This window comes from Crocodylus porosus, unplaced genomic scaffold, assembly GCF_001723895.1.
Source record: "Crocodylus porosus isolate Cpor-Errol unplaced genomic scaffold, CroPor_comp1, whole genome shotgun sequence".
Taxonomy (NCBI): Eukaryota; Metazoa; Chordata; order Crocodylia; family Crocodylidae; genus Crocodylus; species Crocodylus porosus.
The window spans coordinates 12,628,509-12,650,374 of record NW_017728949.1 but is presented as its reverse complement, the minus strand read 5'-3'; the positions used below and the strand labels follow the sequence as shown (position 1 = coordinate 12,650,374).

The 21,866-nt window shown below is 42.2% G+C and overlaps 1 protein-coding gene across 2 annotated transcripts in view; it reads right to left on the bottom strand.

Moving 5' to 3' along the window:
- Positions 1-297: 297 nt before the first annotated feature.
- The window catches only part of ATIC (5-aminoimidazole-4-carboxamide ribonucleotide formyltransferase/IMP cyclohydrolase), a 42,338-nt gene continuing 20,769 nt past the window's right edge, over positions 298-21,866 (bottom strand). For both annotated transcript variants that reach the window (XM_019554276.1, XM_019554277.1), the window contains exons 10-16: positions 19,942-20,027; positions 18,197-18,286; positions 14,205-14,333; positions 13,080-13,172; positions 3,221-3,403; positions 1,296-1,451; positions 298-656 (exon numbers count right to left, since the gene is read on the bottom strand). In XM_019554276.1, the coding sequence (XP_019409821.1) occupies positions 537-656; positions 1,296-1,451; positions 3,221-3,403; positions 13,080-13,172; positions 14,205-14,333; positions 18,197-18,286; positions 19,942-20,027 (857 nt within the window). In that variant the 3' untranslated portion in view covers positions 298-536. The remainder of the gene's footprint in view (positions 657-1,295; positions 1,452-3,220; positions 3,404-13,079; positions 13,173-14,204; positions 14,334-18,196; positions 18,287-19,941; positions 20,028-21,866) is intronic.

Here is a 21,866-nt window from a genome sequence, read left to right as displayed (position 1 = left end):
CGGAACTTGGCATGCTGAATCAGAAAGTACCTTGGACACAGAAACAATTACATTCTCACTGCAAAGGAGGAGGATAATGGATTGGACACACCTGGATAAAGCTACCTGCTGGCTCCAAAGAAACCCATACTGATTCAGTTCTAGCACAGATCTTTATTGATTCATTAAAGTTGGCTGCAAGCCAGAGTTTCAGTGTTCTGTCAGCTTTTTAATGAACTGATAATATCTGGGCTATAAATTTTAACTCCTAGAACTTTTTCCTGAATACAGAAAGAACGAGCATCATAAGACTATAGACTCAGTACAACCAGAAATTGTACGTTTATTTTCAAAAGAGTTCAAATTCTTCTCTATTAATTCACAGATAACAGCAGTGGTTGTGGTGGTGGGGGGGAGGTTATTTATTGATTATACAAGAATATTCTCTATGTGTTCAGAGAATGGGTTTCCAAACTTAACCAGTAAAGTTACAGTCACTGTTCTAGACAAGCCCATGGACAAATGAGGACTACCAGCTATGACAGCCCACAGTGGAATCAGTGATGGAACAGTCGGAGGCTGGTGTGAATGAGAACAATTCCCAGTTCATCACAGGCTTCGATCACAACCTGGTCAGCAGCCGAGCCAGACGGGGCAGCAATAAACTGTACTCCACTCTGAACAAAGATATCATGAAATTAAAAGTTAGTAAAAAAAAAAATAAAAACAAAGAGGTAAATTGTTTAGCAAAACACTGAACTGCGCTACACCATCAAAGTTTCATGTTTTTCCCTGGACCGGACTGCAAACCTCACCTCCCACATTTGTATGACTAGTATGCAGAAGCCCCAGTCACAGAAAAGGACTGTATCATATTAAATTGTGTTTGTACAACACGTATGTAAAAAAAACAACCCCTCACCCCCATATTCAGCCTTTAAGAATATACAACATAGCAAGTAACCCACATTGTTCTGAACTTCTCCCCCTGAATAAGAGTTTATCAAGGAATAAAAGTCTTGCAACACGTCACAAATATTTTTCTCCATATTTTTCAATTCTGCCATATTTCAATCCTCCTTTAACTCTATATGAATGGATTGAATGATCGTTATTCAACTGCTGTTCTACTGAGACCCATATATATCATAAAAATACGATCCAGAATACAGCAGTTCTAGTCAGCATTTTTAGCTCATGGCAGGTTTAAAATGCAGACACATTCCATAGTGGTTTACATGAAATTAAAACAAAGAAAAACCACCCAGGCATTTTCCTTAAGTAACTCTGACATCCTGACTGCTCAATGATCTTACCCGCTTAGCTCTGTCTACATTATCCCTAAAAGGGAAGAATGCATCTGAGCTGAGGGAGACTGCATTCAGTTTGCCAATCCATTCCTTCTTGTCTGCTTCCGTTAACTGTGCGGGGACCTCCTCAAACACTGCCTGCCATTTAACTAGATCATCACCCTGAAGAAATAAAGAGGCAACTTAGCTTGACAGTATTCACTCTTTTTACTGCTTTATGGCTATTAGACAGCCAGAAATGGCTTCTGGGCTTTCCTCCCAGCAATGGTATCTCTTTTATACTCACGTTAACATCTGTTCTATAGCCCTCATATTACTTGGTGCTCTGCAGTTGGGAACTTTACACTGAGAATTATTAAATTTTAAGTGAGCGTGGGAGCTGATTACTGACTACTAAAAGGAAGATTACAATGCCTTCTGCACCATTATAATTCCCTTTCCCCCTTACTATTTCCAGTGCCATCATGCTTTGCTTGGCCCATCTGTGCTATGGCATTCTGTGTAAATGCCAGCACACACAAACAGGATTTGGTATATGACCTAACACATCTGACAAACACCAGCTTAGCTTATGATTCACCTTCTTGAACTGCATCAGTCCAGCTCCCACCCCCTTAAACAAGCAATTGCTCTTGTAGTGATGATTCACTAGGTTCCCATTCCAGCTGTTGGTTTTATACTTTAAAAGGGCATATTATTTACTGAGCTCATCACTGCTTGCAACAGCAAAGTCAGTTGGATTCTGAGAGTCCAAACAGCAAGATACAAAAACTGCTATAAGCAAGTAAAAATAAAGTGAAAAAACCTTCAGTTCTGACAATACTTTTAACTCTTTATTTTCTAATATCCAGAGTAAAATTGATAACTGGAAAAGACTGTTGGTTAAAAAAACAGTGCTTGAGGCTTCAAGTTCTTTGGACAGATATATAGAACAAGTTTCTTCATGTTGCAATACAATCCGGTAGATGGGGTACTCAATTGGAACCAGGAGCATCTGGGTTCAATACTTTGCTCAGCTATGGATTTAGTATGTGATATTGGACAAATATTATTCCTTCTTACTCCAACACTTTGGGGATCCATCTGCAACGTAATATGAAATTGTCCAATGCCTTCAACATGCCCATAACTGAGCCCTGCCCTGAAGTCAGCTCTTTAGGAGCTACTTTATCCCAACTGTCTGCTACCTTTAGCTGTGCAAGTCCATGTCTGTTTTAATGTCATTCAGAACTCAGCTAGGAACACCAGAAAGAATAATAATTTCAGAGATTTTGTGAGGTGGACATTTTGCCCTTAAAGAACTAGAGCGAGACCCTTATTTTTACCTGGGCCAGTTTTCAAACTGTAATGGCATGTCCCTGATCAGTCTGTGCTTTTGGTTCAAATGGCATCAGCAACTGTGAACCCCAATATCGATGTAGCCAGCCAGCACTCCCAGTTTTCCACCTCCCTTCAGAAGGTCTGCAGGAAGATTGGCTAGTACCCTTAGTAATAAAAAACAAGCCAAGTATGGCCTCAGTCATGCTCTCCCACTTCCTAGAATGATCAGGGCTAGAACGGCAGCAGATGAAGCACACTTATGCAAGGATGAGACCAAGGAGTGCCTCATGTTATACAAGAGCAAGAGCACACTGTCATGCAACTAACTACAAAGTGAGATGTGAAGGTTTTAAACCCTGGGCAGAAGATTAAAAGATGATAAGAAATTATGGGAGGGAATGGACACTAAAAAGAAAAAAAGAATCACTGCCACACTCAGGTCCTCTCCCGAACAGCCTTCGAGCATATGAGAAGCACCGTCAGTCACTCCGTCAGTGAAACATGTTCTGGGTCCTGAAATATGAATATATTAATACTGATCCCATTAAAAAGATGTAGTTTTTTTTTGCAGAAGGTTGTGGCCCATCTTTGAGGACATCCTTGCGCCTTACCTCACCAATAGTTCCAGTGACATACTGATCGATGGCATTGGAGATCTCTGCTCTCTTCACTCCAGCCTTGAACTTCATGGAGAGCACCCGTGGGTGATGTCTGAGCCACCAATGGTTTGCCTTGTCACCAGCAAGACGTGTGCAGTGAATTCGGGACTGCTGGCCAGCTCCAATCCCAATAACCTGAAGCACATATTGAACTTTGTTACTGAAAATCCAGTACATCTTTGTGAACAACTGTCCGCATCAAAGCAGCACTGGTCCCAGAGCAATTACAAACATTGGATAGGTGCATTCATGTCCTCCCAGCAGTTATTTCCCCACTAAAGCAGAGGAAAGCTTGGATCACAGTCTGTCACCTGGTAATAAAGTGATAGGGATGCCAGAAATGCCTAAATTCCCTCCCCTGCAACTTGTTTATGATGCAAGCTGCAGCATTTGTGATTTCTGTGGTCTCCATAATTGGGTTCCTCCTGTGTATAACAAACAGCAGGATCAGGACCCAAGTAATTCAGATTGGCACAGAGCAGATTAGAATAGATTGAGCCCATAATGTCTTACCACCTTTACTAGAGGGCTCCTTATAGTTACATTTCCCCTCCATCCCCAAATTGTAGTTCTTTTAGATTGACTTAGTCCAGGCACACAAACTACTTGGCCCACCCTGTCCTTGATGTGGCTTTCTTTCCCATCCAAAAAATATAAATGTTTGCCCTAACCAAAAGGACAAGCAGACTGTAGAAACCTATATATAGCAAATGTTGTCATACACCCTCTGCAAAAGTAGCTAAAATACTAAACCAAAAAAGGTTTGATGTCATTTTGGCTTTCATTTCAAAATACTCACTACAGTAAAATGAAAGGGGCCAATGAGAAATTTTAAGCATCAGACTTGTAAAGGGTTATTAGAAAGAAAGTTCGGGTCTGTGTCTAGGCCACCCATGTTTTTGTAATCTTTCAAGGTGCTCAGATATCCCTGTGATTGACACAGTATAAGTGACTAAGCAGATTAGGTGTAATTCCTTTTGTATTATAGATTCAAAGGCAGTAAAGTCTTATAAGAAAGAAGATCGGGTACGCTATGTGAAGGACCATGGTGCGCAGCCACCACATCCTGAAACTTCAAAGCTCTGAAGCTGTCAATGTTTTCACTGTCATCTGCCAAAAGAAACAGGATTTTAAAAATAGCTGTGCGCTACACCTAACTCTTATCTAATGGGACTGGAGTGTGATGTAAAACAGACATGCTGAGGGGAGAATAGAGGCTGTTTCTAGGAGAAAAGTTTGAAATGTGACTTTTCCAAGTAAGCTAGAATGACAGGAACTGTTTTGGCTTTCCATTATTTTTCAGCTCTGCTTTTTGTCAGACACATTTTTTATTCAATGGATATCTTACCTTCGTCTCTTTTTCACTTGGGTGTACCATGGAGTTATAATTTTAGGAGAACTTTCTGCTGTTTTGTAAGCATTACTGCTGACTTGTGTTGCTTAGCTCAGTGGTCTCCGAAGTGGGATGCATGCACCCCAGGGGGTTCGCAAGACGATCCACTGGGGTGCAGGAAGAAAATATTCAAACTATTTCTATAAATATACATATACTGGGGGTGCGTGCTCAAAATTTTTTTTACTGATAGGGGTGCGCAATCAAAAAAGTTTGGAGACCACTGGCTTAGCTAAGCGTGTCAAATGCTCACCATAACTAAACCCCAGCATACCTACACCTGTCTATAGGCATTGTCTATGCTGCCAAGAAAATAAACCCCAACCATCTGCTTTTGCTTCATACATCAAACTACCTTGATGGGTGACTGGCAGCCTGTGCAAGATCTAGGTTTCAGGTGTGCTCCACAGCAGCAACTTGGAGTGCCCACAGGGTGTCCTTACAACCTCATTTCTAGGATGTATGCTTGGGAAGAAGCTGGGCAGGGCTTGTTTCCTGAGCAATGTGACTGAGCATCATGATACCCTGCTATGGAGATATGGGCTAGCAAAAACCTGTAACCTTACAAAAGATCAGAAAGTATCATTTAAGATAGCCACTTTTTTATACAAACATAGGTAGTGAATTCCCCCAAAATAAATGGAGCAGCAAGTGATTCTCTTTGAGAAATACGATGTCTCATTTTTTAGAAGTCCTGTAATCTGCATACCTCTGGACCCCGCTGGGGATAAAGTTGTGGCAATGCCCCCCTTTAGGAATAGGTAGGCTCCTCATTTTACAATATTGCCCTGTTACATCTCAATGAATTTAAAGAGGGCAATCCTGTAATTTGGACAATATCCTCACGCCAGCCCAAGGAGGGACTGTGCTGTAGGACTGTATGGAGCAGAAACCAACAAAGCCACACTGCATCTGAATATGGCTAGGGCTGGAATGCAAATGCCAGGTTTAATTTTAGCACGTATAGTATCCTGAACATCTTTCTGAACCTGGTTACTTTAGGTTGTGGGTCCAGAAGGCTTGAATCTACACAGATGCCTGCTAGGCCCACAGCCAAATGTCATGTCCTCTGCTGCGTGTCCATCTTAGATACTCTTCTGGGTCCCATCCAAAGGGCATCTGACTCCTTACAGTCTTTTTATGTACCCTTACGTTCCATGCCACGGGGCATCCTAGTCTCAAGATTTTGCAGGTAAGACCCAGAGAGGCTAAGGGACTTGGCCCAATGTCAAGTGGCAAGGGCAGGGAACTGACCTGTCCTGAGTTCCTACTAGAACTATTCACTGGACCATTCCTCTCTAACCCTCCCCCTCCCTGTATCTTCAGTGGGACTCCCTGTAGACTGGGAATGTAGTTGATCCAACAAGACTCATGGACACACAAACCCACATGTTGCACATTTCCTGTAGCCCACATGCACAAGGGCAAGTAACTTCTGTTTTATGCACCAGCAAGATATAAAATTTCCTTCACTCATAACCATCGTAACAAGTGGGTATGTGTGGGGATGATGAGAGAAGAGGATTTAACATTTTGTGTATGAGCCAGTAACCTTTTGCAAGCTTTGAAAAGCTGAACACACATTTTTATGAGTGGACTCTTACTATTTCAAACCCAAAGCTTGCAGGAAAGTGAAACCCATTTTCTTAATTTCTTCCTTCTTCCATTAAGCTGAGATTGAATCACTAACCAGACTTGCTAGTGTGGGTTATTATTGTGGAGACACTGTGCTGAGGCCAGCGGTTCTGGCCAATGCCTCAAACTTTCCAGCTCAGCTAACTGCAACAGATGTTATACTCATAAAGTCAAAGGCTGGGATGAAAGAAATGAATCATTTGCCTTCTCGTTCATCAAGATGTTGTGACTTCACCTCTTACCAGACCCATAAAACATGCTGTAGGATACCCTCCCCAAAGAGTAAATGAAAGATTCGTGCTACTACCTAATATCATATACTCTTAATTATTTCACCTCAATTAACACTGGCCTTCTTTAATAAATGTATAGAGTTGACTATCAATGTGACTGTTATGCATAGTCAGGAGTTTAACTATTCTGTTTACTCAGTGAAAATATTTCCCGTCAGTGCCTGCCCCCACCCTCACACATCTTTTCTCCTAGGCTCCAGGCCTGCAGCAAAGCCTCTGTACAGGGAACCCTGACTGAGTCAATGGGATATTACGTAGGTGCAGGTTCGATACTTCGCCAACTTCAGCAGCAGAGCTTTTACATTTCCCAGGCAACTCACGTAGTTTAGCTACACGTCTGTTGAGTTTAAGGCCAGAAAGGCCCACTACACATTTCATAGATTTCATAGACATTAGGGCTGGAAGGGACCTCACAAGATCACCGGGTCCAGCCCCCTGCCCCAGGGGGCATGAAGCTGGGGTGAAAGAATCCCAGCAAGATAAATGTCCAAATGTTTCTTCAAGGTGTCCAGAGTAGGTGCTTGCACCACAGTTGGGGGGAGTCTATTCCAGGCCTTGGGGGCTCAGAAAGTAAAGAAGTTTTTCCTTTATGTCCTGCCTAAAATGGTCTTGGAGGAGTTTGTGACTGTTGGATCTTGTCATCCCTTAAGGTGCTGAGTCTGACCAAGTCTGACCTCCAGTACCTCATAAGCCACTAAATTTCACCTAGTTACCACTATGCTGGGCCCAACAAACTGGGAGAGAGTAGAGAAAGGGGTCATCCAAGCCTGGAACATGTACCCCTGAGGATCTTCAAGACTGGGGGAAGTGGTAAGCCAACAACTGAAAAAAGAAATCTCTCCATTTCAAACAGCTGTTGCATGCGCTCCAGCAGGCCAAGAAATGGTGGAGAAGCAAAACACTCCTTTTAGTCACAGCAAGGAATAAGGCTTTTACTGGCATGTGTATTGTGCACTGGTCTTCCACTAGGCCTTACCTTCAGCTTGCGGCAAGCCACACAGTGTGCACTACAGATACTAAATATGATTAAATGGGGCCAGTGCAGATCAGCTGCAAAAGCCTGCCGTCGCAGGGAACCCCAACAAAGTGCTCTCACATAGGAAACCGCTGCGGAGAAGTAGCTTTCTCTGCATGGCATGTCCTGAGCTTGGGCTCTGCAGAGTTGTGGACATATGGACAATCCCCTCCAAAGAAGTGAAGAGGGAAACAGGATACAGGGGTACACCGGAACTGGCTGAAATTTGAGTCTTCTGTAAGACAGAAGAGCTCCTCTGCAGTTTTCCCACATTGTAGGCAGCCAGGCCCTCTGTACGGGTAAAGGAAAGAGCCGCTGAGGAGAAAGATGCCTTCTCGAACTGAAGCCATCTGATTCCTATGTAATCCCTTAATTGCACTTTTCCACTCCAGGTTCTCCAAGAGCCACTCAAAATGTTATATTTTGTCTCAATTTAAATTTTGTAAAATGATGAACACGGTAACCTCTGGTTTCTGTGCCAGGTAAGAATTAGCAAAACTTTTATACATAAATTGGACAGGTCAAGCCACTGAATATAGCTCTAAAGTATACCAAAATGTATTAAAGCCACCTTTGTGACACATTAATTGTAATATCATTTCTGTGGCACAAAGGGCACAGCAATGGCTGCTTCATTGCATTTCTTTTTGACACACTGTCTAGAAACCTGAGGCGTTTAAAAGCAGAAAGTATAATTAGAGTTAGTTAGGAGCTTCTCCATAAAGTGTTTTTTTTTTTCTGGAAAAGGCTGATTCAGTGTAACCCAAACTTCCCTTGTAGAAAGTACAGGGTCTTCATAAAGTTCTTGTGCACTTCTAAACTTTAATAACTTAGGTTGTAGGTATGGTAGAAACAATCTGTAAACGGCATTTAAAAGTAAATTTATCAAAGTTTTAGCACAACTAGAGTACACAATGCTAGGCTTCATAAGTAAAAACTAATTTATTCTTAAATAAGATGGAGCTCTGTGCCACTCCACTCTGAATGTATGACAGTTCCTAAATGATGTTTTCCCAGAGAAGTGGATAGGCAGAGGTGGACCAGTTGCTTGGCCAGCTCGTTCACCTGACCTGTTGCTGTTGGACTTCTTTTTATGGGGACATGTTAAAAGAGCAGTTTACTTGTCAAAACCACGTTCTTTGGTGGAACGTAGGGCTAGGATCACCAATGCAATTAGTGCAGTAACTCAAGAGCAACTGGGAAACATTTTCAAGGAGTTGGAAGATTGGATTGAGCACTGTATCATGATGGATGGTGGTTATGTTGAAGTCTGGTATTGTGTACTCTAGTTGTCCTAAAACTTTAATAACTTTGCTTTTAAATGCCGTTTACAGATTGTTTCTATCATACCTACAACCTAAGTTATTAAAGTTTAAAACTGCACAAGGACTTTATGAAGATCCTGTATTTATTTAAATGAAATTTCTTCAGAAAGTTCTCTCAGGTCCAGAAAGGAATTTCTGAGCAAAGCAAGAAACACCCACTGCCTTCCCGCAAGAGATCCTTCTAACAGATTCAAACCACAGCTCCAATCCCAGGGCTATTCAGTGTTCCTGTTCTGCTTTTTTCTTTAAAATATTAGAAAGGTCTTAGGGTTTGTGTTCCATATTAAAATAAATATTAAAACCTCATTTTTCCCCCCCAAAAAACTGAATTCTCATTTTCTCACCAGGCCTCTTTATAATCAGGCCTTTTAGGCTTCCTTGGGCATTTATTTTACTCTGGACTCCTGAAATACTTCAATAAAGTTTATTAAGACCAAAAATAAATGTGCACAATACAGGGAAATATATACAGATATCACAGATTTCTAGGGTCAGAAGGGACCCTAGAAATCATTAAGTCCAACTGCCTGCTCTGGGCAGGAAAGAGCACGGGGGTCACGTAACCCCATGTGGTTGTTCAAGTATCAGAGTTCATAGAAAGATGATATGTGAGTCAATAAACTCTGGAAACCACTCGTCTAAAGCAAGGGTTACCAACCCATAGCCCATGGGCTAGATCTAACCTGTGGAGCCACTGGATATGGTCTGGGGAGCTTCACCAGTATTCAGTGTTAGGGGGTTTCACCTGTGCTGAGCTGTGACTGGGCACTGAGGATTTGCCATAGCCAGGTAGCAGTAGCAAAAGCTGGGTTCAAGCACTGGCTTGCCTCAGACTGAAGCTGGGTCATTCAGTCTGCCACCGCAAAGAGGGTGCAGACTGTTGGTTTAAAGCAGATGAGATTAAATTGTATGATGAGGAGAGGCTAAGGTGCCACCTCTCAGCATGACTCCTACACTGGCAGCAAATGAAAGTTATGTGGTACGTCCAGATCAGTGGGTCTTAACCAGAGTGTTGGAGGAATCTGGGGCACTGGCAGAACTTTTGAAGGGTGCCCTGAGGTGTGAGGAGATAGGCGAGATGTGAAGAGATAAGCAGATAAACTCAGGCTCACTACCTAGGTGATCCTCTGCCCCCGCTGTCTGGCCCCTTTGCAAGGAGGTAAGCACTGTACCATATAAATTAGTTTTTTGAAATAGGGAGCCACTCAATTCATAAAACTGACAAGGGGTGCAACAAGCCCAAGAAGAGGTGCCAAGTCTGGAAAGGTTGAAAAACCACTGGTTCAAAGGATCTTAACAGGTTATTCATGCTGCTATGGACATACCTACTAATCTTAGTATGCAATGTGAAATTCTCAATTAAGTTCTGAAATTGAAAGCCAAAATATAAGCCATCACAATATGAGAGAAATGTGAGGCAATAGCTGGAAAAAGTCTAACAACAGTTAAATACACTGGTTTGTTTTATAGTTAAAATACTATGCAGAGAAAGGGGAAAAACATAATTGCTAATTTTTAAATGAAATAGTGATTGGATCATTAAACAAAGAGTTACCCTAACTTGCTGCACATTATAATGCTTGGTTTTCCCATTGCTGAAAGGCAGGCAGGGGAAGTAAGAACATGCTTATTGCAATTAGTGACAGCTGGTTTCCTGCAAATTAAGTGACACTCAAGTCCATAAACACTCTTTCCCATCCTTTCCTTTCCTAAGCCTCATTAGCACAAGGCACCTGCTATGGTTGTAGTGTCTATTCCAATTATAATCCTCCAAAAAACTGAATTGGTTGAAAGAAGTGTAGATAACTGATGTACAAAAACTCCACTTAAGAAAACAAAATGAGGGGTGAAAATGAAGTATCCCCTTGACCGGTGGGGGGGTGGTAACCTATGGCCTGCAGACCAGATCCAGCCCACAGCATCTCAGGGAATTGCTACTGCAGGCAGTGGGGTCACAAGCACAGGCCCACAGTGCCAAAAGGGCACTTTAGCAATTAAAGACAAAGTAAACAGAGGAAATTCATCTCTTCAAACTGGCCCCATATCGTCTTGGTACAGTTCATGTTTGATGCCAAGAATATGTCCTAAGTCAGGACTGTCCAACTGGCAGCCTGTGAAGGATGAACTTGCAGTCCACAGGCTCCTGCCTAGATGCCACCCCCATATCACTCTGGCAGCAACAGCAGCCAGTCTCCTGTTCCCGTTCCCTCCTCTGGCTTGTTTTGCGCTCACCCCAGTGCATTGAACAGAGCATGGCATGGGGAGTGCAGGGTACAGCTGGGTCCACACAGGTATGAGCTGCAGTAGGGGGAGTGCAGGGATGCAGTGCAGAAGGAGAGGCATTCATGCAGTTCTGGTTGGTGCAGCACACATGGCATGCAGCCCCCAGCCACTCAGAAATTGCACCATAAAGCACTATGAACTAGGAATCAAGCATCTCTTCCTGGCTTTTAATTATTTTTGGGAGGTGAACATTGTATGTTCCATATAGAAATACTGATCTAAAGATTGGGAAGATGATCAGGAAATCAGTTATCTCTGGGCAGCACTGCTTTCAGAAAAATCTGAACAAGGGGACTTCTCAGATAGGTATGCTGTAGACAAAGAAATAAGACCTCTCAGTGTATTTAAAAAACTAACACAGGGCAATGCCAACCCTTAAGTCCCAGAGGACATCTTATAGGTTCTGAGGCCAAAAAGGACTGTTTTGATCTATTCTGACTGCCTATGTAAGCAGCCACTGAATTTCATCCAGAAATTCCTGCATCAAGTCCACGACTTAGCCTCTCTCTAAGAAATATATTAAAATAAATGTAGGCTTGTGCTGTACATTCAGAAACAGAAGCATGTGTGTCTGGGTAAGATACTTCGCTAGTTAGTAAAATAAGGCCTATTCTAATTACATAGTTTCTCATGTATGACCATACCCTGCTTACATATGGTACATGCATTACTACAATCATTACAAAGACATCTGCAGCAGCACATCATTGAAAAGGCTTCAGAGACTGGTGAGGCTACTGCTGTATGGAGGGAAGTGGAGATAGCAAGGCTTTTGTTCCAAGGCCACCAAAATTAATGCTTTCAAAATGGAGACCTACTTAAAAAGCCATAGGGAGAGGGGGAAAAATACTAGCTTTCCAAACTAATGACTTGCTGTGTGTTATATGGCTCTTGCACCAAAAAAATAATGTTAGGTAATGCAAAAAAATTTTTTTTACCCTGTATAGAGACAATATGATGCATGAAAATGAATACCCTTGAGTATCAAACATATAACATGTACCTCTGAGAGTAACTAAAGTTAAGAATGTTCCCCATTTTGATTCTTTATGATGTACCAAGAGCCAGATAGTGCCCTTTGTTCCCAGCTTTTCCTAATACAAAAGACATTCCTTGGTGAGAGGAGAATCAGTGAAATGATGCATAATGGAAAGTAATAAAGAGGGGAAGTGATTTTTAGTCTGTGTAAAACCCTTTTGGTATTTAAACCCAATATTGAATAAATGTTGGAAGAAATATATATATCTCGATATATATCTATATAGCTATCTATATATATTCATACCTTCCAATTAATTTTAAGGTGCAACATTACACAACACACCTGAAAATCCCTCCCCACCTTCCATCTTAGCTTCTTAAAATACAGATGATCTTATTATTCTTGATATTCCAAAACTGAGGGAAACAAGACAAGACTATTGCTCTTTTTATGCGAATAAAAGCACAACACTACACAACACCCAGGCAGCTGAACTTTAGTAGAAAAACCTACTCAAGCAAATATCACCCCAAAATACCCCACCTGGATAAAACATCTATATATGAAGCAAATCATTCAAGGCCTGATCCTGCAAACACTTCACACGAGTAAAGCTGAAGTACTTAAGTCTTTGCTAGCATGAGTCCCTATTTTCCAAGACTATCATCCAGTACCATGTGTGGAGAGATCCAGAGATTCTGCTCTTTAAGGCAGCCACTTGAGCGCTACAAAACATTAGCTACCGTTCTGAATAACACTGTCTAAGCTAACTTGTTTAATAGCTTCCTGTACACTAAGAGATTTTACACCCAGTGCTTGACAATGGCTACTTCAGGCCAGTTTGGCTGATATGGTATATTCCCCCAAGCAGCCCAATTTGGTTACCTGCCCATTCTTGGCGTAACAAACTGAATTGGATTGGGTGTATTTGACAGCGATACTGGCAACAATCAAGTCTCGGGAAGCAGACTCAGGCAGCTGAAACAACAAAAAGCAGTAATAAATGTGCCACTTAAACTGCAGATTTATAATGCTTTGCCATTGGCTATCAATCTGCAAGGCTAAGCCCATTGCAAGTACAATTTTATATTACAGCAAAAAAGACAACAAAGATACCCTATTACCAAGACAAATCTGCTTGGTCTAAAAGTTATAAATGAACAATTTAGGTAATAATGCCATCAACTCTTTAAAAGACAACGCCCAAAACCAAGCTTGATTCTTGGCAGATAAGAAATGGGTAGACATTTTAATAATACTGGCCACTATCCTACAAATACTTATGTACTTGCTTAATTCCAGTTGAATTCATTGGGACTACCCATGCATTAAGTATGTGCTTAAATATTTGCAGAACTGGGGCTGTTATTTGAAACACATTTATAAATTTTACTTTACAGATAATCTGCTACTAATTTGTTAAACTGTTCTCCGTTTACAAAATTTATCACCTCACCTCCAATCCCATGGCTATTTATGCATTTACCTAGGTCCGTTTCCTTAAGTAAAGGGCAAGGGCTGCAATTCTTTAGGTGCATGTAATTGGCTGTTCATTACTCATGTGATCTTTAATGACTAAACTAATCTGCATGGAATAGAGAGAGCCAGGTGTTTATGCAACAGTGTAAATAAATAGGGCTATTAAACAATGACTCAAAATGAGATCACAATGGTTGCTTACCATATGGCTGCTTAAGCATAATAAAAAACGAAGTGGTATCTTACAATTTATACAGATTACTAATATTTTGATACATTAGCAAAAGAAAAAAAAAAAAAAAAAAGGACTCAATCCAGCTAGTCGTATTTTTGCAAGTAGGTACAAAGAAGACAATTTCTCTCTGTTTGCCTAAATAAGGACCAGGACCTGAGCATCAAATTGTTGAAAACCAAGTCTCCCCAAGTGCTTTAAAGGGACTTAAAATAGAATCCCTCCACTTTTCCTATGTAAAAACACACAAATCACTCCCCGTGTTCAAACTGATTTTTCATTAATTATTTTCTACTTACATTTTTATTTTTGGTAACAATATTCTTGAACAGAGACTGGTCAATAACCGCATTATTCCTCTTCTGCATGAGATGCAATCCATAGAGGGTTCGAATCTCATTCTCATCTGGCTCATAATAAGGGTCCATCTAAAAGTAGACAGATAAGTAGCATTTCATACTCCTTGGGCCTTTCTGATCTGGTTTCTGGGAACAATTTACACATAATAATATGTAAAAACCCAAAAGAGATGAACTGGTAAGAGGGAGCACTGACAAAGTATCAGAAGCAATAATAGCTAAATGGAGCCAGCTATTAATACCAAAATAAGAAACCTCACTTTAAGGGATATGGTAGATGGTAATGGATGTGCACACTAGCAGAAAGATACAAAAGTCCATATTGGGATATGCAAAGAGGTGCATGCAAAAATGATCTAGCTGCACCAACATGCCAGTTGGAGAAGTCTACCATCTCTGTAAACTTCCCTGATCTTTAGAGCACCCGCAGGGGCTGTCCACAGAGAGCAGGTAGCCTTCTCTGGAAAAGAAGCAGGGCTTTGAGCAGTGATTCTCAACCAGGTTCGTGGCACCCTGGGGTGCTCTGATATCCTTTCAAGGGTGCTACAGGATGCCACACAATGTTAGGACTGTTAGCTTTACAAATTGTTAGCTTTACAAGATAAACCCAGAGATTTCAAAACAGAAAGCCATAGTTGTGGACTTTCTGATTTCTTTGCAACAGAAAAAAAATATTGTTTTCTGTTGTAAAAAGAAAGAGAGTGAAAAGTAAAGGAGTGACTCAAATCTATCCGGGGGTGCTCTTAGTCTAAAGAGGTTGAAAAACCCTGGACTAAAAAACATCTTAAATGTCAGAATGGAGGGACAGAGAAGTCCTGGTACTAGGAACATAACTTGCAGAGAGATTCTCTCAGAGTTTGTCTATTTAGGGGCATCCAGGAAAATTTATCTGCAGTAACTAAAATTTATCTGCAGTTGCAGAACCCCTAGTGAAACTCTTCCATAACCTGTGGTGCTCTGTAGAAGTCCCTGAGGACCGGAAGAGGGCCAATGTTGTGCCCATCAACAAGAAGGGTGGGAGGGAGGACCAAGTAACTGTAGGCCAATCAGCCTAACTTCTAGGATTTTCCTAATGATGGAAAAGTTCACAAAGTAGTCTATCTGCGATAAGTTTGCAGAGGGTAAGATTCTGAATGACAGCCATGCTGGCTTCATCGCAGGCAGGTCTTGCCTTACCAACCTCATCTCCTTCTACGAACAGATAACTCGCTACTCGGACACAAGAGCAGATTGACATTGTATACCTAGATTTCCAAAAGGCCTTTGATCTAGTATCCCATGATGTCCTCACAAGAAAATTGGAGGACTGTGGGCTTAGCTCCAAGACAGTCAGGTGCGTGAGAAACTGGCTACAGGATAGGACCCAGAGAGTTGTAGTGCATGGATCTGTGTCATCCAGGAGAAAACTGGGCAGTGGTGTCCTGCAGATGTTGGTACCTGGTCCAGTACTTTTCAACATCTTTATTAATGATTTGGATGTGGGGGTGAAGAGCTCACTGGCTAAGTTTGCAGATGACACCAAGTTACGGGGAAGCGTGGTCACACTTGAAGAGAGGTTACTGATACAGACAGACCTAGACAGGCTAGCAAGTTGGGTGGACTGGAACCTGATGTTCAACATTGAGAAATGTAAAGTGCTCCACCTCAGGATGAGCAACACCCAACACACCTACAGGCTTGGTGGCACCAAACTGACTAGTACCACGAATTAAAGGGACCTGAGGGTAATAACAGACCACAGTATGAATACGAGCCAGCCATGCAAAGCTATAGCCAGTAGGGCAAATAATACTCTGGCATGCATTGATTGAAGCGTCTCCAGCAAAACCAAGAAGGTGATTCTTTCACTCTAGTCAGCACCGGTGAGACCGCAGCGGGAGTACTGCATCCACCGCAGTTCTGGGCACCGCACTTTAACAAGGACATGGACAAGCTTAAGAGTCCAAAGAAGAGCCACCCGTATGATCAGTCTCACATGGCAAGCATATGAAGAGGGACTGAGGGATCTGGGACTGGGAATGCAGAAGAAAAGAAGGCTAAGAGGGGACCTGGTAGCAGCTTTCTGCTACAATAAGAGAGTACATCAAGGGCTCGGTGAGCAACTCTTCACCAGCTCACCCAAGGGCAAAACTAGCAGCCGTGGCCACAGACTCCTGGAAGACCAGTTGAAGCTCAACATTAGGAAAAACGTCTTCACAGTCAGGGTGTCCAGACTATGGAATAAGCTCCCTCCAGAGGTGGTGCAAATCACCTACCCTGGAAATCGTCAAGAGGAGAATAGACGGTCACCCTGCTGGGGTTACCTGACCCCCCAGTTATCTTTCCGGCTTGGTTCAGGGGGCTGCACCTGATTATCTTCCAAGGTCCCTTCTGGCCTTACAATCTATGAATCTATAAAACTATAGGTGCAAATTTAAAGCAGACTTGGGCTATTGACATATGTTTGTGTGTAGCACTACACAAATGAAATACTGTGGGGGTGTCCACATGTGCACAACTCTCTGGATAAAGCACTATAGTCACATCAAATGGCGTGCTCTCCAGCCAGAGAGTAACAGGGGAGTACTGCTCTACTTCCCCCACCCCCAGGGAAGTCTGTCAGAGAGGCAGCAGTGACAGAAGCCATTTTTATAATGCTACAGATCTCCTGAACCTGTAAACGCTCATTTTTTGTAATTTTACAAATGTAGCATGTGTACATGCCTAGGTAAACTTCAATAAACTCCTGTGTAGATATTATTCAAAATTTAACCCACCTTACTTTACTATAGAAGTCAAATTCACTATAAAAGTGAGTTAAGTTAAATAAAGGTGGCTTGAATTCCAAGTAGACTGTTCACACAAAGCTTTAATTCAGTTCAACTAATTCATTCTAAAAGTTAAAATTAATTGACTTGAGAATCCCCATGTAGACAAGCCTGCAAGCAATACTTACTGCTGTATCCTTGCAAAACTGATTTCACTTAGGAAATAATCTGCAGCTGAGACTGCCTGTAATTTCATCCTTGCCTGCCTGAAGCACCTGAGCCATCTTTGGGTGGCCACTGACAGTAATGTTTGAATCTGCCTCATCAAAGTCCTGAATGTTTTATATGGAGCTGCTGAGGTTCTTAGCTTACCTGTGCATGACAGTCTCCCAAAGAGAGATGGAACTAAGGGCTACAACAAGGCAGTGACTATACGATAAAATCTGCCAGTGGTTCTGCACCGCAGCCAGAGGACTTCTGAAGTCACAATCAATTTATTGGACACTTGTTCAGCTGCATGCTTTGGGAAACAGGTGGTATGGGGCTCAAGATGGCCATCTGATAGTTATTTGGCAATGCTGTCTTAAATCTTTCCTGACAGGCGTTACTAAAACAGTATGGAAATGTATGTTATCAAAGGGCAGCATCTGCAGCCTGATTACAGCCCCAATGCATGGGTTAAAAGGGACTTTTAAGAAAACGGCTTGCCATTGTCACTGGCTGGCGAAAGACAACATGAAAAACTTGTCAACAGGTGTTGACATGTCAAACTGCTTCCGATGATCCTTCACTTATAAAATGAGAGAGCTGGAGAACTTCACTTTATAAAGAACAAATTTTTGAAGACAGTCCATTGACAAGAACAGAAGGAAGAGAGAGGACTGGAGGACGCAGCATAGAGATTGGGACTTCTGTTTCAAAAAGGGACTACTGCTTGCCAGAGTGGTGGTACTCAAACTAGTAACAGTGATGGCACCGTCATCAAAATATCTGTTTCATGTTCATGGGAAACAAGCGCTCTCTGAAACCCTAGATCCCCATGCATGCTGGGTGTAAGTCCAAATATATTCAAAGGGCATGGGGGAAGATCATAGAAGCAAAAAAAGGGAAAGATTAAAAACAGAGCCAAGCTGTGTATGTGACTATGAGACAATGAAAATATTTCCCAATAGGTAGAATACCAACCTGGAGAATACAGTAGCCCCCATTTTTCTTTTTGGAGAGGAGTTTGAGAGCTTCTTCCTCATAGCCTGGAGCCACCACACCATCAGACACCTGCAACACACATGGAGCATAAGCCTCTAAAGGGAAACAGACTACTATACTTCCTCAGCTTCTTCCTCCAAAAAGGCATCAGAGCCCTGAATGAAAGCCAGTCAAAACCAACAGTAATATCTCCGTTGACTTTCAAGGCCTGTGGCTTCAAGCCCCTGCAAACATTGACACAAGTTAGCAACTTTGCACAGAAGAATGATCCCGCTTGCAGACAACAGGAAACTCCCATGCTTAGTACAGCACATCCAGGATGTCACAGTATAGCTAGATATATATTAATATGTGCAATTCCCTTTAAAAAACAAACAGAAGCCCCCCACAAAATCAACAGAACCACTTCCTTCCACCCCCTGCTTTGCCACATTCCCCATGTCAAAGTTTAATCTCAGCATACAAAAGATATTAATTCCCTGTAATTACATAATACAATCATTTTGCACTCTGTACACAAGGTTAGTATTCCCGGTATAAATTCCTAACAGCCCATCTCTATATCTCTGAAATCCAGAGCCATTTGCAAATAAAATGATTTGCAGCTTTTAATCATTTGCAGATAGAGTCTATCGATCTGACTTTTTAGGCTAAGAAACTTGGAAGTTGGCAAGAAAATCTTTTAAAAAAATGGCTAGGAAAGCATTTGTGGGAAAACAGAATTAAGATCCATCTATATAACGGGACCTTTGGCACCTCATATTCTCACTGCTCAAAAAAAAGTACAGCAATAAAGCTTTCTTTCAAAATCATTCACTGTTTCAGACAGTGATACTCTTGGGAATACAGAATGGGATCATATCATCCCAACAGCGCTTAAAAACAAAACATTTAATAACTACAGGCCTCTAAAGTAATAAAAAGGGAAATAAAGTAATTCCTTTTCATGCTCACCTGAACCACCCAACAATCGTAGGAGAAACATGGTCCAAAATATTGTCCTCATGAACCAGTCAAATGAGGTAACTCTTTTTTAAAGTAAAATCCCTTTAAAGGGCATGAAAAAAACCTCTCCTTCCTCTCTTTCCTAAATAGTACAAAACAGCCTAGAATACACACCAATACCATTTGTTTATGTATTTACTTAGATTTGTTTTAACTTCTATTCAGGGCAGTCCTCTAATCTAAAGACTTGTGCAATATTGTCAGTTATGCAGGGAACCCAGAGGAATTACAAGTATTATATGTTTGTAGGCTAAATAAAATTACAGCTAGTATCAACAGATAAAGCAACACTCTAAAAAATACTCCCCTTGCTCCCAGAAAGGAAGAGGCAGTATACACTGGTGCTAACAGGAATCTTCTACCACCTTCCAAGTTCATCAATAAGCCATTCCTACAATACAATCATAGTTTCTTTATGTGGGCTTGCTTAAGTGATAGAAATTGTGACTGTAACTTGGACATTAATAATATAATAATAATTAGCGGATATAAACTAGTTTTCACATATACCACTATGGTTTACCTAATGAACCATGGTATAAATGTTGTGGGGGGAAAAGAGACCTTGTGCAGTCTGAATGGTCAGATAGGTACAAACACATACAATGGACCAAATTAAAAAAAAAAACCTGCATGAAGGAAAATGCCATTTCAGTCAATGAAACCATGTAGAACTGTGTGGCCTTCATGTCAGAATAACTCCCTGGTGTTTTACTAACCTCTCGAGAAATGATTTTAGCAGTTGAAACATCACAAATGTCAGACAGAGCAATAAAGTCACCAAATGAAGACATCCGATCAGCACCTATAAGATATTTTGAGGCAAGCTGTTCATTTACAGGACACATGAAACCCCGCCCCCCCACAATTACTTGTATGCCCTAGCTTATTTCTGCAAAGTTTGTTTATTCCATCCAGAAGCAGCATATGGTCCATTTCAGAGGAGTTACAAGGCAGGCAGTATCTGTCAATCTCCCCTCTACTAATTTACCTTAAAATAATCTAGTTACAGATTTGCCTTCTCTGCCCTTTTATTTGCAAATCCTCTTTAATTCTGTAGTTAGAACTAGAAACAGACGGTAAAGCATTTTTTTAAGTTTTACTTTATATTAATGAAACCATGGAAATTAAAGCAAAGGGTTAAATAGCACAAGTTGACATTACAGAAGATTTCCTATTCAGCGTAGTGAAGGCATGTCAGCCTTGACCTGCAACCATTTGCCCTTCTAACCATTTGCTCTTCTTGTAACAAGCTACCAGGAATTCATTGTCTGTGTATAACTGATAACCAAAAGGTGACTCAAAAGTGGGTGAAAAAGAGATCAATGCTATTTTTTCACTTCTGAGACTGCATTTAACAACACTAATCTTCACACATAGTAGAATGACAGAGGGAAACCTGAACTAGTGAAGTGCAAGGGAGAAAGTTTTGTATTTTTCAAGGAGGTGAGCATACTTCCAGCTCCAGTCCTTGGGTGTGCAAAGACTCCTCCAGCAACAACCAGATTCCTTCTTGTTTTTACAGTTTTACACTTTAAGGACTTAGAGTGGCAGCAGGGCAGCTGCCAGGTGCAGGCCATCCCTGATGAGGTGGTCACCTGACTGCAGGAGGGCCATGTGATTGGAAAAGGGGGCTTAGCAGCCTCTATTTTAACTCAGGCCCTCAATGCTGAGCCAGTAGTCTGCTGCTGGCAGCCAGAGCAGCTTGACCCAGCTGAGCTGCTGCTCAGAACACCCTGGAGGTAAAGGCAGGAGCTATGGGGAGGGTAGGAGGCTCCCGATTCTGGGGCAAGACTGAAAATTACACCCTTCTGAGGTAGGATGGTATAGTGGGTCCACCCATGGTGGGGTGGTCTCTAGGAAATGCCATGCCAGTTGCCTCCGCAGTGACAGGTGAATAAGGGGTGCCTTATAGCCTGAGCCCCCAACAACTTAGTGGATAGTAGGGAAGCAGTAGAGCCAGACATGTTTTCAGACAGCTGAGCCTGTGGGGTGTAAGACCCTGAGGCCCCAGGGAGGGGGGTGTAGTGAGAGAACAGGCTGCATAGAGTAGGGCCACAAGGGCAGCCTGAAAGACTGTGCAGAGTACGGTTGCAGGGAGCAACGTGAAGGACTGCACTGGGGGCACAGAGTACGGCTGCAAGGGCAACCTGAAAGTCTGCATATAGGCTAGCCCCACAAACACTCCAGGGAGTTAGTCCCAGGGAGGAGTCATGAGTTGGTGCCCCAGTGAGAGAGTGGGAGTGAGTGAGCCCCAGTAAGGGGGCGTGAGTTTGGAGCCCAGTGTGAGGGCACAGTGACTGTGAGCTACGCTAGGGATTGAGACCCATGTGAGACTGTGGAGCACAGGTCATAGTCTGAGGCACTGTAGCAATATGGATGCCATCTGCAAGGCATAAGATACAATACAGAGCAGGTTGGAGCTGTGCATAATGCCCTAGGCATCGGGGCATGTAATGGGCAGCCTCCTGCACTTTACAACAAGTAACGTAACAGCAAGCTCCATCCGAGGGTACTGAAGGCACTGGCCGACATCATTGCAGAGCCACTGGCGGGAATATTTGAACGCTCGTGGCGCACGGGTCAAGTCCCGGAGGACTGGAAAAGGGCCAATGTGGTTCCCATTTTCAAGAAGGGGAGGAAG